Source organism: Trematomus bernacchii, unplaced genomic scaffold (assembly GCF_902827165.1).
Source record: "Trematomus bernacchii unplaced genomic scaffold, fTreBer1.1, whole genome shotgun sequence".
Classification (NCBI taxonomy): domain Eukaryota; kingdom Metazoa; phylum Chordata; class Actinopteri; order Perciformes; family Nototheniidae; genus Trematomus; species Trematomus bernacchii.
In genome coordinates, this window is record NW_022988097.1 from 5,566,142 (window position 1) to 5,584,388 (window position 18,247).

Genomic DNA, 18,247 nt, shown 5'->3' on the forward strand with positions numbered 1-18,247 from the left:
TGCGGGGCAACCCAAAGACATTTTAAGTCAATTAAACCGCACTCTTTCCAACGGCTGGAAACGGATGGCAGCCCTGACAGCCCAATTGCTCAATGCTTCATTGGATGACACTGAAACAAGTGATGTGAGGGGCATTGAACTGTTAGAGAAGTGTTAGTTTTGGGATGAGTCATCGGGATGCGGAGCCAAGCTCATGCTCCTCCCAGAGGGCGAATGTAGACTGCAAGCAGATTCTTTAGAAAAAGCAAGTGATCTGTTGCACTCTATTTCCTTCCTTGGTTTCTCCTTCCTGCTTTCTTTTTTTGTTCTTGCCCCCCCACCTTTTCTACCTTTGTCTCTTCTCTTTCTCATCATTTACCTATGGTGCTGTGTCAGCCTCGTCGGCCTAACAGGCAGCAGGCATTCAAGACAGGTGTGTTTGTTCGAGGCAACTGTGCCCCGAAATAACTCCTAGACGCAACGAGATACACAACAACAGATGGAGGATACAGGGAAGGGCAGAGTGTAAATGAGAGAAGGATGGAGAAGGATAAGGCAGAGAGAGGGCAAGCTGATGCGTGCTTTCTGACTTTGCCTACGACAGGTAAGAGTGAATCAGGGTCTCATTGTCTTCCTTCATAAACACTCACACACACTGTATATATATATATATATATATATACGTACTATCATCTGAAGTCCTACATACACACACTGGTGTCAGAGGCAGGAAATGTGATAGAGTGACACCCTTGACAGTTTGGTGTCACAATGTTCTGTGATCCATAAAAATAATTCCATTAATAAATTCAACGTTAACCTGGTTTATAACCTCCTTCTGTGTCTGCCCTGCTTTAGTTGAGTCACAAGAAGGGCACATAGTGAAAAAAAGGCTATTTTTAACATGGCATTTTAAGAATTCACCTGAATGCAACAATTTATGATACCTTAATCATGGATCTGTAATCATAACCAGATATATATGTAATTGGCTCCCTACCTAGAGCTGCAACTAAAGACTAGTTTCCTCATAAATTCAATAAAAGTCAATTAAATGTCACAACTTTCCTCCACAGGGTGACCAATTTAAATGTCTTATTAGGTCCAAAAAACACATTAAAAAAAGCAAAAATAAATTATATTTATCATGTAATAAAACTGAGAAAAATCTGCACACTAACATTTTAAAAGCAGGAATTGGATAAAGAAAACATTTTTGCCTGATAATTGACTGAAACGATTATTCAATCATTAACATAATTAATTCCTTAGAGTTTTTGCCAGTGGCTCACCTTTGGGGCTCATAAGTGTAGCTTCAGTGGCTTTGCCTCCATCCCCGCAGCGCTCATCAAAAGGCAGACACTGCTCCCCGGTCCCAGCAACCACCTCTGCATTGTCCGACAGCAGGCGGCCTCCCGTTAATGAGCGCACGCGGTAAATTCTGCGCGAGTTAGTGTCCGAGATGAACAAAGCCCCAGATACTGGATCCACTGCCAGGAAGTACTTATGGGTCGGGTTGTTACTAAAGGCGACATGAAAAGAAAACGTGATCAGTGAAAAGCTTGATTTTATATGAAGCTCTTTTTCATTGTTAACTTTTCTTTTATAGTTGTAAGGATCTTACCTGTGTCTGAAATCTTTGTTCCTTTGAGGAAGGAAGCGAGACAAAAGCACAACAAAAACACATTTTAATTCACACAGTCTGCGGAGAGCAACCTACAGAGAGCAATACAAAGCTGGCTGTGGTGTGAACAACAGCATTTAGCCATGGGTAAAAACACCCTGGAGAAAATCTAGTACATTTCCATCCCCAGTGTCTCACTTTACTTTTTTTATAGAGGATGCAATCCTACATGTTCAATGTACTGAAAATATCTATTTTCTCCCTCTGCGTCACCTGTCATCTTACTTTAATCTAACCAGCCCATCCATCTAAAAACGTGTAAGCTTTCTAATGATTATACCTTAATTCCAGGATGCCAGTTGTGTTCATAGATGGGTAGACCCTTCGCACAAAGTTGAGATCCCCGACATATATGCTACCATCGGTGCCCATTGCCAAGGCGACCGGTGCCAGCAGCTTGTTGCCGTCTGCTAGGCCGTTACAGCTGGGGCAGGAGATACTACGCCTCCGTCCGTTTCCCATGACGCTGAGGACCACCGGGGGCTGCTCGGTCACGAAGATGTTCTCACCACTTCCCTTGTGAAGGATGCCTGGACAGGGCAGAGGGTGGAGAGATTCAGGATCATCATTTCAATTAGATGATCTGTGGTAACACTCAGAGTTAGAGCAATAGAAGCTGTATCTCATATCTCAACATTTAGAGGGAGTGCCAATAAATTATGTAAAGGCAGTAATGGTCCCCGAAGGATGATATCTAATAACTTTGATGGTCCCCTGAACTTTAATCTCAAATTGCCTTTAGGTTGGCATTTGTGTGAGCAGATAAAATGTCTCAAACTATTGGATGGATTCCTATTAAATTTGGTGCAGACTTTATGTCCTCCTTTAATAACTTCAGTTTTTCGTCTAGCGCTATCATTAGGTCTAACTTTGTATTCGTCAAATACCAAACTAACGAAATTCCCACCATGTTCTGTATTCTTTTCCTCAAGTGCAAGCTAAACTACGATGGTAAACATTAAACTTTCCAAATATCAGCCAGTTAGCATTGTTATTGTGAGCATGTTAGCATGCTGATGTTAGCTTGAATAGCTGCTAGCGTGGCTGTAGGCTCTTTATAGCCAAATACATATATTTTCTTGAGGCTCACAAGCAGCTGATATTGTATATTTTTGGTTTAACATTAGCCCTTTTGATAGCCAAAGTAAAACAGTGTGCAATTCACCTTTTTCAGAAAAAACATAATTTGACTGTAGAGCTGGCTAGCATAAGGTAAAGAGGAAGGCTTGGCTTCATTTCCCCCACTTCTAAAAATACCACCAATGGTTCTCCAGTTGTGTCCATTCCATTAGTGAATTGATTGTCACAGCAGGTGAACATTGGTGCATCAGCCCATTGATATTGCCCTGCTTTTTAGTATTACTGCTCAGAGTGTAGATAATGGTATGTTAGATGATGCAACAAGAATGACTCACCCTCGCCTAGAAATCAGTTTCTGGAAAACGTACATTATCTCTGCTCCCCCACCCTCTTCCACTTCCTTACCCCCTGCCTTTGTTTCAGTAGCTTTCGCTAATTGGTTGGTGACGGCCGGGCACATGTTTACTAAATTGGGCTGGCTTGGATGAGGGTTTCAAACTAGGTGAGACAACTCAAGCATTTCCTGTGAAAATCCACACCGACAGGTAAAAAGAGGCTCTTGGCAATTGCATGTGAACCACAGGAAGCAAACAGACTTACCTCCTCCCCAAGACAATAGCACGTTTAGTGAGATATACAGTACTGTAAACATGTTCAACACGGGGGAATGACTACAAATACATGTGAAGTAAAGCGTGGAAAAATATGTCCTTTGCTTATTAGTGAGGGAATATACGGGCGTGTGTGAACGTACCACTGCGTGTGTTGAGTATATGATGCTTGTCGAGTGACCAGCCGCCCAGACTGGTGGGATCCAGTTCGTAGCCTTGCAGAAGGGCTGTCCTCTTCTCCCAGAGGATGAGATTGGCACAGGACTCGTATTCGTAGCCCACAGACACTACATGTAGGAGAGGATACAGGTGAGAGGAATAGATGAAAAAAGAGGTGAGTATCAGAGAATGCATACAAATGAACAACCCAGTCTCACGGCATTTCGTGTTATACTCACGAAATTAATTGAATCTATTGATTCGTGTTCACCAACACGATTTTCGCATTTTTTTCGTGTCACACAGGACGATTTTAAAAGCAATGTATTTCTATTGGTAGTATGTTTCGTGCCTGCACCACGTCTTTTTGTCCGGTCGGGTCTTGGAATAGCAGAAGCTGTGTGGTTCATGAAAACATTTTCTTACTCAATATCTTACCCTAAGCCTAACCCTATCCCTTTTATTTTAAATTGTATAATGTCTGAGTTTTTTCGCCATCAGTGAGGCAAAGAAATGGGGCTCAGAGCCTCAGAATACTGAAATCTGTATTTTTTGTCATCTTTTTTTCCTTCTAATTAGTTATTATTTGGTGCAGGCACGAAACATACTACCAATATAAATACATTGCTTCTAAAATCGTTCTGTGTCAGAATACTGAAATCTGTATTTTTAAATCCGTTTTTCCTTCTAATTTGTTCTTATTTACATTGCTTTTAAAATGGCGAAATCGTGTTGGTGAACACGAATCAATAGATTAATTTCGTGACTATAACACGAAATGCCGTGAGACTGTGTTGAAATGAAACAGGAAGCGAGGATGTGCAAAACTTGATCAATTAGAGCATATCCTCCTAAGGTAATTTAAGTTGTGAGTTGACGTGTGATACACAGAGAAGCTAGTTAGCACCTGTACCGAAACCTGCACTCGCACCTAACTAACACTCTCACAAGCTGCTAAATCAATTAAAAACCTTGTTAATTGGTCAGATTAGCCGCGTGGGCCTTTAAATGTGCAGGCCGCACCGTTTGCCAAGAAGTGAACCCTGATGCACATGACCGAGCCTCAGCTGATTTGGCTAAGTGTACAAAAAAAGGGACATTTGTTATGATGACAAGTTAAGACAAGTTTTTTGCGCATACGTACGTTTATTGTACTGTATGTGTTCATGCATGTGTTCGTTGTTATGTTTAAACTTGTTAAAACGAAATGTGTGTTAACACATCAACTCCCACCTGAGTTACAGTGAGAAATCCTTTGCCAGCACATTTTCAGCTTTACTGCAAACAATAATGTATTATACCTGCATCTGTATCCAAGCTTAGCAAGACATAACTTTATCGTAAACATTGTATTTGATTCGAGAGCTTTGAGAAATGTCAAATTTACAGCTACTCTAGAGAACTATGGGATCTTTGAGTGAATGTAATTTCCCAAACAGTGTGTCCCTGTTGATTTTACTCCACACTGAGGTCCCAGATGTCCACTGCATCTGTGGCCTGACAGCGGTGTTTGGCTGACAGCATCTGTGAGCGACTGTGACAGCAGAATGTAATAGCACCGAGGCTCCCCTGGACCCATGCTAGAAGCTCCAGCAGCTAACTGCTAACTCACCCTGATGGCTAATAACCCTTCACCACAGTTACGGCTGGCTGAATGAACCAATCGTGGCTTCAATGAAAAATAGACGTATGAGAAAAAACAAAAGGCACTTAACTGTGACTACTTCCTAATGGATGGAGGCCGGGTTTCTGGCGTATTAACCCTCCTACAGGCTCCCTAATTAGCCCTCTCTCTCCCTTTGTCATAGCCAGTGCTGGCTTACTGGTAAAGTTTCTAGTCAACTGGAAAAGAAAAAAAACACTTATAACTGCTTCTCTTCTGTCCACCCCTTAACACTCACGGATGGATCACTGAACAGATCTCGGCATCATGTACAGGCAAAAAAAGTGTCAGGCCCAACCCTTTAAAAAAAGACACATATCAACAATAGAACCAAAATGACCTAATAGTAACATTACAATTATCTCAGAGACACAAAAGGGTTTCAAAGTCTTAAACCACAAAGAAACCAAAGCAACTACAAAGAGACACAAAATGACCGCAAAGAGACTTAACAACTAAGATGTGCAAAATGACAAAAAAGGGGTATAACAACTACAAACAAAAAACTACAAAAAGACAAAGAAAATAATTTAATTTGAATACAAAATTAACACAAACACAGATAAAGTAAAATGAGATCCAAACATTTTTCATAGGGACACAAGTTGATTACAAAGCTACACAAATACACAAAGGGGCTTAAAGAAACTACAAAGACACAAAAGTTATTTGTAACATGTACGAAGAGAAACAAAACAAGTGTCTAAACAGCTTTAAAGTGGGTGGTGGGACCTTTTGTATATCTGTGGACAGAGCCCATTTGTCTCATAATCTGCCAATGCTTCCACTCACCAACAGCTTGAGATAGCCCGTAGACCCTCTGCCCATATGCGTCGGTCTTATCCCAAATGTAGGTGTAGGCCAAATTGGGCGAGGCATGGAACCACTTCTGGAAAAGATGGCCCTCCACTGCTACCATGAGGTGAACCTTCAGCAGGCCCATGGACACCACCGCTGGGGTCATGGTCACCTTGAGCAGGGAGCGGTAACCCTGAGTCCTGGAGCTTAGGTAGCACAGCTTTAGACTCGAGCCGGGCACCTCGATCAGCTCATGCAGCACCTGGAAGACAAAGAGAGAAGATGACAGGGGAGGGGGATTAGGCGGGATTAGAGAGAGAGGGAGTAATGGGGGTCACGCTTCCACTGACGGCTGAAGGACAAAAAAGGGGAAAAAACAATGGAAGAAATAAAGAAAAAGAGAAAGAGGGGAATAAATGGAGGGGGGGGGGGAAGCTATGGAAGTGAAAGAGAAAGAGAGGAGATAGAAAAGAGAGTGGGAAGAGAGTGAGGGAACCAGAAGGGAGATTAGCCGGCTGCCAGAGGTCAGTGGTACTGCACCTGTGTCTCCGGTATGATGGGTTTCTCCCCTGGCTTGGAGCTGAAGAAGGAGGAGAGAGGGGATGCAATCACAAGAGGGTCAGGCCTGACGAAGCCGCTCAGGTCACAGCCCGGGATCGTGTTCTCTTCTGTCTTAAGCACCAGAGTGTCCATAGCATAAAACTGGCTCCAGGGCAGCCACACGGTGCGCTCCTGGCTCAGGAAGGGGGCGCGCTCGAACCGCAGAGTCAGTGACGCACCACCGTTAGCTATCAGGTCAAACCTGGAGAGGTTTAAAAGAGGATGGGAATGAGGTACAGATGGGGACGTGTTGTGGTGGACGAACATTGGACTGTCAGTGTTTCTAGTAAAGGCTAAACTCCACTGCTTTAATTTAACAACAAAACAAAAGAATTGTACAAAAAACTTTAGCTACACATATAGAAAGACAGTCTAGACAACAGTTAAAGGTTTGAAATATAAATAGCACTCAAGAACACTGGTCTCATTGTGTAACAGATTGTATTATATGCTCTTTAACCTCTTGTCTCCAAATGATGATTAACAGCTGTAGGGTAATGATTAGAATAGGAAAAAAAAGGTTGTAAATGGCCAGAGCTTTTTAAGTGTGTGGACTCGCTGCTGCCTCCAACCACTGCAAGGAAATAACACTCATCAGAACTAAACAAGGTCAGACAGGGACATGAGAACATGTGCATTCAAGTCATAAGTCTCTGAAACTGGTTAGTAACTGCCCCTGAAATGCAAATGTAATTAAATGTTACAAAAGTTCAGATGTTTCAGCGGCAGCTCGGCCTAAGTGGAAGAAAATGCTGCAAGGAAAGCGTAGGTAAGAGGAGGAGACCTGAGACAGGAAACACAGAAATTGTACATTTAATGAATAGGGGTCAGCTTAAAGCACCAAAGAAACACATTTTCAAATAACGTGTTACGGGTGCCAGCCAGACTTTAAATTCAATAAAACTTGTAGGGGAATATTGGACAGAAAAGTTACATTTTAAAGCAGCATAAAACTCCCCTGAAAGTGGAGTTCCTGCAGGAGAAAGGGAGAAACATGTCAGGTGAGTTAACCAAATGTGGTCAGAAGGTGGATATTAAAGCAAAGAGCTGCGGTACTTAAAAATCCAATTTCAAGGTTGCTTTTCAGTTTTGCTTTAAAAGTTTCTTTGACGGTCTGTCATTCACTTTCACATATTAAAACATGTTTATTTAAAGTGAAACTTCTGCTGTTATAAAACCTGAGATAATGCCTTATTAATTATAAATAATAACGTTTTTTTCCCAGCAATTATTCTGACTGGTTCACAATATTGTATTATTTATAGTGTTTTTTATATTTCTTGAACATTTTACCCATTGTTTTCATTCAATTTTCCTTTCCGTTATGATTCTTATTAATATATTTTCACTTAGGATATTGAGTTTTGACTCCCAGTTGTGTTGTTCTTGTAAATACATTTCCTCTTCTCTTACTCAAAATCCCCTTTCTTTGCTGTATCTAATTATCTATTGCTGTAACAGCCAAGATTCCTCAAGGGGTCGTTATTGTTTTCTAATCTAATCTAATCTAATCAAATCTAATCTAATCTAATAATAACGCCTATGTGGTGAGGTAGATTCAGCAAGGAGCGCTGGGTAGCTGTTGTACATACATTCCATCCTGCCGTGTCAGCGTGTATCCGTAGTGGGGATAGTTGACAAAAGACACGTTCACCCCCACCAGAGGGGTTCCATCTGTAGTCAACACCTGACCCCGGATCAGAGATGCCAAACTGGAAGGAGACAGAAGAGACAGAGTGAGAGAGCGATAGTCAGCCCAATCTTCCTAACCATCCATCATCTGGTTTGATTAATCTCACCATCTTTCAATCATCCAATTTGCCCATTCATTGCTCCGGTCTTCCACCCCTCATTAATTAGAAACAATCAGCAAACTCCGCCATCTAGATTAGCTCTTGTCAATCATGTATACAAAACATGACAATGTGGGATGTGTGTGTATGTTTGCGTGTGACTGTGTGCCTTGGAGAACTGCCACATATAGAATAACATATAACTTCACTTTGATGAGCTTTCCTTTGAAACATCTGATGTAGGCGTGTGTAAATGTGTGCAGACAAGAATCAGCCCCATGGACAGCGCTTCACAGCTCTGCTAAATCTGCGGGGAGATCTTGGCTCGGCCCTGCTTTGGCTCTGGGATTTGATAGGACCTTGGCGGGCTCTGTGAACCATTCTAAAGTCTATTTGATATTTACGTCATTGGATCTAAAGTTGTGCTATTTTTCACCGCATGCATTTACTCGTATAAATGTCAGACCTTCGCGGAGCATCAAAGCGGCAATATTCTCTAACATGCAATCTCACAGGCATAGATCCCTTTAACATGATTGGCCAGCATGAACATGACATACATACATGTTCCTAGTGCGTACATCAAATATATGTCCACCTTTCTAGCTAAATATAGCACCATGAATCCTAACGTGGTTTCCTTGCCATACCTCGAGTTGAAAGGGTTTTCCCCAGGGAGGATATGGGTGCTGTCCCGTCCCACGAGCATCTTGACGCGGTCGTAGAAGGAGCGGACGCGTGGCTGGGACAGGGGGTTCTGCTGGATGACCAGGAGGGGGTCCCGGGAGCCGCGGCACAGCGGGCTGTTCTGACAGGGACTCTGGATGCAGCAGTCTGGGTCCATGCAGTCTGTGAGTCCATCTGGGAGAGCAGTAACGAGGTTGTGGTGTGAGAATAGCAAGGAATGCAAAAAAAGCTACTGCCAACTTTTTCCATTCCTGATTTAATATTTTGATAATCTTTGATTCTTTCGTAAAAGGAAAGATTGTTATTGGCATTCATAGTGAGAGCTCTTCTCATTAGCTCTCTATCTTAATTGAATGTTCTTGTCTATCTTGTTTATTTCTTTCACAAGCAAGAGATAAAGGGCAGTTCCTCCCACCTGTAGCTACATTAAAACAACATGGCGTTTCGCTTGTTGTGCTCAAAGTTCGGAAAGATACATGTGTTACTCTAGATAAGAGCTTGTTCTAAGCAGTTTTATGTAGTACTATTTTCTTTCTCCTAAACTACACCTGCTTACGAGTGAGCACAAGTCCATGAGTATATTTATGCTGCCTTGTACACAATGATATGAGTTACTGCAGAGTCTGGGCAAAACATCATCCTTTTCAATTGATCCTATAAGACATTTGAGAGAAATTGGCATAAAAAACATATTAATTACTGAGTTATGGACAAAAATGTGTTTTGTGAGGTCACAGTGACCTTGACCTTTGAAAAACAAAGTCGTATCAGGTCATCCATCAGTTTAATTGGACGTTTGTGGCATGTTTGAAGACATTTTCTCAAGGCTTTCCTCAAATATTGAGTTGGTGGTATGGACGCTATGAGGCATAAAATAGTTCCGACATGAAACCGCTCACAAAATCTGTGGATTATGTGGAGCAACAAGGTCAGAATTTCTGGGAAAAGACATAGCTGTTCTTGAAGTTATTTATTTGGCACTTTTTATCTAGTTGCATTATATTTGAGGGAAGGCAGCCATCTCCAAGGCTGATATTGCCAACAGTTGGCAACTCACACTAAAGAAATCTACATTGATAAATATCTCTCCAGGCTATATATGTATTTTGGGTCAAATTGTCCCTTTAAGTGATGCCTGCACTCAACACTTTCATCTCAAATGTTCTCCTGCTCCCCCCATATTCACCTCCTTCGTTGTCCTTGTTGTCGGCGCAGGAGGTCTCCATGGCAACACTGCATCCTGGGCCCCTCCAGCCTGTCTGGCATTCACAGTGCCAACTCTGCTGTCCCATGGTGCACTGGCCGTTCCCGTTACACAAGTTAGGACAGCCGTCTGCGAGGAGAGGACAGGCGGATAGCGGGGGAGGGAGGTAAGAAGGGAGGAGAAGGGGGGAGGGAGGGAGGGAGGGGTGGTGGGTAAGAAGCAGGGTGATGCTTGTTTGTTTTATCACTGATGATGCACAGACGAGCACACATTCGTACAAACACACAGGCGCTCTCATGTGGTTATGATAGACCAATGAGTCTCACTCAATTCAATAAGCACGTGGTAGCATATTGTAAATATCGATTGTTCAAAAAATCTATTAAATTCAGCACGTTCGATTTTTATGCACATCCCATCCGCATGTCTCTGCGCCCTTTGGGATGGCAGCTAATGTGTGTCTGTGTGTGTGTGTGTGTGGAAAGAACTCTTGATTCACTTACTTGATGGAGCCCCACACCATCATCACACTCTCTCTCTTACTTATGATTCAGTGTAGGTAATGGGATTCTGATGGCCTGAGAGTAATGCTTTCTCATGAGAGAATGGGATTATGTTTGATAGGGTGTGTGTGTGTGTGTGTGTGTGTGTGTGTGTGTGTGTGTGGGTGTGTGTGTGTGTGTGTGTGTGTGTGTGTGTGTGTGTGTATATATGTGTGTGTGTGTGTGTGTGTGTGTGCGTGTGTGTGTGTGTGTGTGTGTGTGTGTGCATATATGTGTGTCTGTGCCGTGGCAGTCTATGAACTAATAAACCTTCACATTAGATTATGCAAAAAGCTCTACCAGAATCTGAGGCCCTGGAGCCAAGAAAGTTCTGTAACTAGCATAGCAAGGCCACCCACAACTCCAGAGCGACTTTAAGGCGAGGAAAAGCAGACATTTTAAGGGCATCTGGATAGGGAAATTTGCAATTATAGAAGACAGTGCCATCTTGAGAAATTACTATCTGGTAGCTCCTGGTTGGTTGAAATGGTGATTTTTTCTTTTTCAAAGAATAGCTTGACATTTTGAGGAATATGCTAATTCGTTTTTGCAAAGTGTAACGTGAGTTTAGCTTAGAATAAAGGCTAGAAGCAGCTAGCTTGGCTCTGTCTAAAGGGCACGCAATTCACCTCACAGCTCCAATGAAGTGTGTAGATCTTCTTTTGCTTAGCTGTCTAAAAAGGTGTTAAAAAACTTAAATGTTATGGTTTTACTGGGAGTAAGAATGTGAGGGACTACATCCTAGCTAGGAGCAGTGACCTTGTTATATTTGTCAAATGCAACCAGCAGAGATTTTAAGAGGTTTTTGTGCCCGGTCAAGACTATGTCCCAAACACTAACTTACTGTTCACATTTTCTCATTTTTACAGTTAAGACAGGGCCAAGCTAGCTGTTTACACTTGTTTCCAGTCTTTAAGCTAAGCTAACTGGCTACTGGATCCAGCTAAATACTGAATTTACAGATATGACAGTAGTATTAACCTTCTGAGGTAACTCTATGAAGGAAGGCACAAGTGTATATTTCTTTAAGACAACTCCTATATCTAATCTTGATCTAAATAAGGTGTCCTTGGATTTTCACGGTGTTCATCACACTTGGCGGGTGTTTTGTTTACGTCTTAAGGAAGTGTAGTGCGAGCTCATTTAGTAGTAATGCATTATATAGTCACTGTGTAGTGTATAGAGAAGGACATCCTATACCGTTAAACCGCTGAAAGGCATGCTGGGTACAGATTTCTGTAGCTCTCTGTAGATTATTAGAGTTCATTCAGACATGTAAAGACAGAGAGACAGGCACTTTTCTGAGGGACCATCATTCTACGAAATTGGGTCCTTTTATTCTCTAAATACCAAGAGATAAGAACTTTTGTTTATAAAAGCTCAGTGTGACATTTTTATTTTTTATAATTTGCATTCACGCTGAGACACTGTTGCACATCGATGTCTTTAAAAAAAAAAACCTTTAACCCTGGCCTTACAATTTTCCCATTTTGCTTTAAATTCAAAACTTTTAGCATTCACCAAGTCTGTGTGTTTGCCACATTATAATCAGGGAGAGTCGGGGGAAAAAAGGCAAAATGACACAATGACAACGTTTTCTCCAGCAGCACAAAGAGCCTCTAACAAACTTGTCACACTGATTTCCTCCTCAATAAATGAAGGAGCAGGATGCGACACTCTTAAGTCTACCCACGGGATATGGAGGCAAAGGCAGGGTTGACTGATAAAACAATACGTGCATGCACGCAAAGGCACTTACTAAAAAACACAAACACACACACTCACACACCCAGCACGACGCACCCTAGAGATATGACCTGACATTTCCCACTCAGTAGTAGTGTGCTGACACAGAGTGAGGAAGGACAAAATAACCCAGCGAGAGATTATGAATATGAAATGCTTTTCATTGAGTCCTGCTCAATAGATTAATGAACATATTTTCACTCAAGTTGCTCTGTAGGATTTTGCCCTCTAACAAATCGCTGCATCAATAAAGCCATGCATTATGAATACAAATAGTGCAATCTAAACCGTGGCAGCGGCTAAATTAACAGGCATTTCACCCCGATTGGCATTTTATCATACGTCTCAAGCACCAGGCGATGAGGGAAAGTCAACAGAGGACTTTGAGAAAGACGCCATCTTGTTTGAACTCCTAAGAAAAAGGGAGGAGGGGGGGCGGAGAAGCTTAACCACGTTTTTCAGCTCAACAAGAGGAATCAAATCAAAGGTTTTAATCTTTAATTATGACCATTTTCTGCACCAGGGGACTGCTCACAACGCTGTATTAACAGTCAGGCTGGAATAGATTGTCCCCAAGTATTGAGCTCGGGGAACAAAGGCAGTTAGCAGTGATTGCCTGTTAAATGGAGTTGCCATTTAAAGCAACCAAATACTTATGAAGCACCCGGACAGGACAATCTATAGCGGGCATTGATCGGCCTGACACAAGACTCCTCTCTCCTTAATGCCAGGGCACAGTCGATACCCGCTCATGCTAACTAGAATAAAGTGGGATTTCAGAAACTATTAACTCCACCCTCCTCACTAATGTAGTTGGACTCTGATAAAATCCCCTTTTAAAAAGGAGAAGAAATTGCCTTGGGTTATGGGTCAGCACACACACTCTGGTGCGGTGTGTGTCGGGGTGTATGACAGGATAAAGAAAGATACCGCTGCAACGCTGCGAGGGAGGAGAGAGATAGAATGAGAACTTATAGCATGAAAGAAGACTTTGAGCTGAAAGTTCCAACATATTTTCAAATTCCCCGTGTTTCCAGCTCCTCTAAAGGTCATAAAGTAAAGGTCACAGCCACAAATCCAGCTGCCTAAAGATGGACCAGATAACACCGCACTTCCTCGGATAAACCTCCACTCATCCACTCCTCCGGTTCCTAATGAGCTACCTTGGAAATGATATTGATTACTTTACCCCTCTGCTTCCCTTTGGCTCCATGCGTTCTTCTTTACTCTCCCTCTCTTGTCTTGCTCCCTCTTTAACCCTGCGATTTACCTTTTCTCTGGGCTGGCTCTTCATAAAACAATGAGACCTATTCCATTAAGTGTAGAGGGTGAGAGGACACTCTCAACGGTGCTCGGGGGACCTGTACTGTCAGGCAATCTGTGCCGCTCTGTGTAACCCGACAGAAGTTCACCTGCGAGGCTATCTATTAAGCATTCCTGCCGTGCATTTGGGACAACTTACCCTAGACATGCACCTTTCTCTGTTTGGGTTCATGTTTAACCTTACCCATGATTCTGTGTATCTTTATGCGATCTTACTTAACTGTTTTCTTTATCTGGGCTTACATTGGAGGGTATGAGTTTAATGAAAGGATAGAGAATCTGGAATAGCGCGCTGAGTCACGCTCACACAATCAAACACATACATACTCACAGAAAAGAAATGTATAAACCGCTCCACCATTGCTGGGAATGTTGCCACAGATACCCAGATGTAAACACACACTTTTTTGACACCATATTAAGGCCTTGCATCAGTGGCCTATGAAATTTGCCAATTACCTCAAAAGTTCTTTACGGCTTTTACCGTTTTCCCCTCATGTGAAGCAGCTGTGTTTACGCGAAACATGACTAGAATACCTGAGCAGAGTTATGTGTTTGTGTTTCAACATTGGAAAATCTAGAGCTCACACACACACACACGCATGCACATCCACACACTCACAGCACAGCCCCTCAATATTGCTGATACCACACTAGGCTCTACGGTACCCCACAACACATCTAGGCTCAATGACAGCTGGCCCCCGCTGCAGTGCACTGCTGTAAGGGGGGGGGGGTGCGCTGCAGCGGGGAGTCGTCATTGAGGCTGGCACCCTCATCTACAGACAGTTATCACCACAGAGTCTACAGAGCCAAGCCAGGCCGAAACCCACAAATGCAGCAGCTAGCTTCTACCACCACAGGCTAAGAAACAAAACACCAGAGTCAGATACGGTACCTGCTTTGTCTACCATGCTCCCATGGTCTGCAGTGGGAGAAAACATGCAAAAGGTAAGAGATGGGGAGAGTATTTCTTTTTCAATAAATGCAAGCAACATCATGCAGAGCTGAAATGAACAACAAGCAACCTGAGATAAGCTAACACCGACAGTGTCTGGTGCTAGTGAAGTGTACTTTGCGCCAAGCTGGAGCCTGACAACTCTTTCATCTTGGGCTGATGCTGCAGTCAAAGCTGCCCTACTTTCTGATGGGGGAACGGGGAGATCATAAACTGCTATTCCCCTGTGCGTATATATGTGTTGGCGTGCGTGCACGTTTACATGTGCTGCAGTGCGGTGTTTGTTTGTGTGTGTATCACATTGCACTCACAGTGTTTGTGGTGACAGGGAGACTTTGTGTCTCAAAGCAATGTGGGTGAATCAAAGGAATCTGGCACTCATCCATCCGAAGTGACAGTGATGTCAGAATGAGACGAGGTGATTGACTGACATTAAAAGACACTCGCACATACTGGCACCACTGTGCGCATGCACACACAAAATGCATTGGAGATATTTTTGGATCACAGTGAGGTGAAGAGTTTTATCTTTCATCAGTTACTTTGGTGTTACAAAGGCCAAATAAACTGACACTCCTGGGTTGTGCAGTTGAGAGGAAACCCATAAGCGCCTAAATCTTGCTATTTTGTAAACCTACCACCCCCACTTTTATGGTGTTTGCGCCTCTCCTCTCTGTTCGCCCACCTCCTATGTCACTCATCTTCTTAAAATGTCCCCTTTTGCCTGTACTTTTCCAGTTTCCTTTAAACAAAGTGTAAAGGAGCTGCCAGTTTGTTCTGACTGGGTTTTCTGTGCCCACACACACACCTCCAGTTGACACACACATTTGGGCGCTTACCTATGGTGCAGTGCTCTCCGTTCCAGCCCTGGTGACACTGGCACTTGCCGTCCTTGCAGGTTCCGTGTTTGATGCAGACCGGGTTGCACACACGCTGGTCGCAGCTCGCGCCCGTCCAGCCCTCCTCACAGCGACAAGCTCCGCCCATACACACTCCGTGGGTGCCACAGTCCACTGAGCACACCTCTGAAGGAAGAGAGGAAGATCTGGGTCACAAACATTGTTGCGGGAGTCTAAATATTAGGAGATTGGGGAAGAGGAGCCGAGTTCATGTAAATTAATACATAAATACTTTTCGTGTTAGCTTATTTAGCACTGCAGTAACAACACGCACTCAAACCATTCTGCATTTTGTTATTGTATGTTGAAATGTATAGATTACTCTATGATTATATATATATAGCTAATTGTTGGTAATATATGTGTATAAAAGTGCCCAAAGCAGCAAAAAAAGCCACAACAATCAAACCTACGTACACTCCACAAAAATACAATGCTAGACCTTCAATTTAAATCAGTGATCATATGTTTGTGTACACCGCATTTATTTCCAAGTTTCTTTCCATTACAGTCACAGTTTGGGGGATGTAGATGTTGCAGGGAGCGACGGTGCATGTTTATAGATGTGAGACAACCCCGCCCATGTGCTCAGGACCCCCGATGTGCGGGGAAATGTAGTACGTACAGATGTTTTGATGCACACTTGCTGAGAGATCCTGCAGCGAGGAACAATGTTGTCTTTATTAAAGCTAAGCATTTATTTCTCTCGTAAAAAAAGACTCCATCTGTGTTTGCGATCCTGACAAAGAGAAGCCAGACAGGGTGGGGGATGCTGTCTGTCTTACAGCAGCTCAACAGCTTTGTTTTATTGAGAAAAAGAATCGTAAAAGTTGAATATTTCATTATAAAAGGCATTTTATAAGCAATGTCTTTTTAGTTTTTCTAGGGAATTATGAGCCTCATGCACAGGAAGTGACTGCAGATGAGCTCCATTTTCCTCTTGTCCCCGACACAGACTTTATTAACTCAATTTATATATAAAAAGAAAATATGGAACTGTTTATATACTCGAAGGTCGAAGAGCAATTGCAATCAAACAAATAGTTTAGCGGGAAGCAAGACAGTGTGCTGGAGTTCTTCTCATTGTCACAGTCAGGTGTGCAGAGATCTTTTCAAATGACCTCCATTAGTCTAACATCACTTCATTTGCTCCCAGGGCAATTCAGAGTCAATGTCAAAGTTATAATAAAAAATAATAATCTATAATCTCATAATAGTTTGGCTCCAGAGAGCATATTTTACTACAGTCCAATCAGACCTCCAGCTAATGTATAGCCTGATGACCTGCTGTGTTGTTTAAAGTACAATTACAATTGTGGATTCGTATTAGCTGCTCTGTGTGTGTGTGTGTGTGTGTGTGTGTGTGTGTGTGTGTGTGTGTGTGTGTGTGTGTGTGTGTGTGTGTGTGTGTGTGTGTGTGTGTGTGTGTGTGTGTGTGTGTGTGTGTGTGTGTGTGTGTGTGTGTGTGTGTGTGTGTGTGTGTGTGTGTGTGTGTGTGTGTGTGTGTGTGGGGGGGGGGCTTGGTGCGGGGGTGTGTTACATGTTTGCTGGTGTTGTATGTGGGTGGTTATTCTTTAGTTTTTTTCCCCTTTTGTTGTAGCTTTTTTTTCTTGCACTCACATTCTTTTATACAATGTTGTGACTTTCATGTGACGCCCATTGTAATGGAATGTGCTTTATGTAGCTTGAATTGCCCATCATGCATTCTGAATGCTACCCTGATAATCATAAAAAGCTGTCATAACCATACTGGCCCTGACGATGATGATTGTACTTAGCATTGACACTAAAGTCCCACTAGTCACATTTTGTTCCTGTTAGCTCAATTTGCAACAGTTGCTCCAACCCATTTCTGAGCAAGTTGTATTGTTTGTGGTTTTGTACATTTCATCCAGACAAAACCATATCAGCCTTGAGTAAAAAGCTAAACTAATTAGCCATATATCCTAGGGGACCACACAACATGTTGGCAAAATGGGAAGTCAGAATCAGTTTTCGCTTAACTGTGACGCCCAGACTCTTCTTTTTTTACTCTGCTCTACTGCAGTCCTACTTACCCACAGAGCAGTCGGGTCCCATCCAGTTAGGGTCACAGCTGCAGAGCCCGGTGTCCGGTAGGAAGGCCCCGTGTCCGTGGCACTGGTCTGGGCATTGGGCCCTGGGCAGCTCGCAGTGAAGCCCCCCCCAGCCCGGCTTACAGTGGCACTCCCCATTAACACAGATGCCATTGTTGGAACATGTCGGATCCAGGCAATCCACTGCATCACGCCACACATACACCCATGTGAAAAAACAAACAGGGGAAAACAAAATAAACAAAAAGCAACACAGTCTAGACAAGTCACATCAGAGACATACATTTAATATGTTTTAACTTTTGACAAAGGACATACTTTCAGTCTTTGTGTACACAAAATGATAATAAAACAAAAGAGAACGCTATCAGACATATTGCTAAGGCAATTAAAGTGACCAATAATGAATAGCTGAGGCTATAATTGGGGCATGTCAGCAAATGTGT

At 42.8% G+C, this 18,247-nt stretch overlaps 1 protein-coding gene across 2 annotated transcripts in view; it reads right to left on the bottom strand.

The window, feature by feature from the left end:
- The window catches only part of tenm2 (teneurin transmembrane protein 2), a 161,735-nt gene that overhangs the window by 12,344 nt on the left and 131,144 nt on the right, over positions 1 to 18,247 (bottom strand). Inside the window, exons 11-22 of one of the 2 annotated variants that reach the window (XM_034121461.1) lie at positions 17,784 to 17,984; positions 15,667 to 15,852; positions 14,768 to 14,794; positions 10,241 to 10,387; positions 9,018 to 9,228; positions 8,167 to 8,286; positions 6,515 to 6,776; positions 5,969 to 6,236; positions 3,498 to 3,641; positions 1,944 to 2,193; positions 1,604 to 1,624; positions 1,272 to 1,501 (exon numbers count right to left, since the gene is read on the bottom strand). In XM_034121461.1, the coding sequence (XP_033977352.1) occupies positions 1,272 to 1,501; positions 1,604 to 1,624; positions 1,944 to 2,193; positions 3,498 to 3,641; positions 5,969 to 6,236; positions 6,515 to 6,776; positions 8,167 to 8,286; positions 9,018 to 9,228; positions 10,241 to 10,387; positions 14,768 to 14,794; positions 15,667 to 15,852; positions 17,784 to 17,984 (2,067 nt within the window). The remainder of the gene's footprint in view (positions 1 to 1,271; positions 1,502 to 1,603; positions 1,625 to 1,943; positions 2,194 to 3,497; positions 3,642 to 5,968; positions 6,237 to 6,514; positions 6,777 to 8,166; positions 8,287 to 9,017; positions 9,229 to 10,240; positions 10,388 to 14,767; positions 14,795 to 15,666; positions 15,853 to 17,783; positions 17,985 to 18,247) is intronic. The other variant, XM_034121462.1, reaches the window with a different exon arrangement.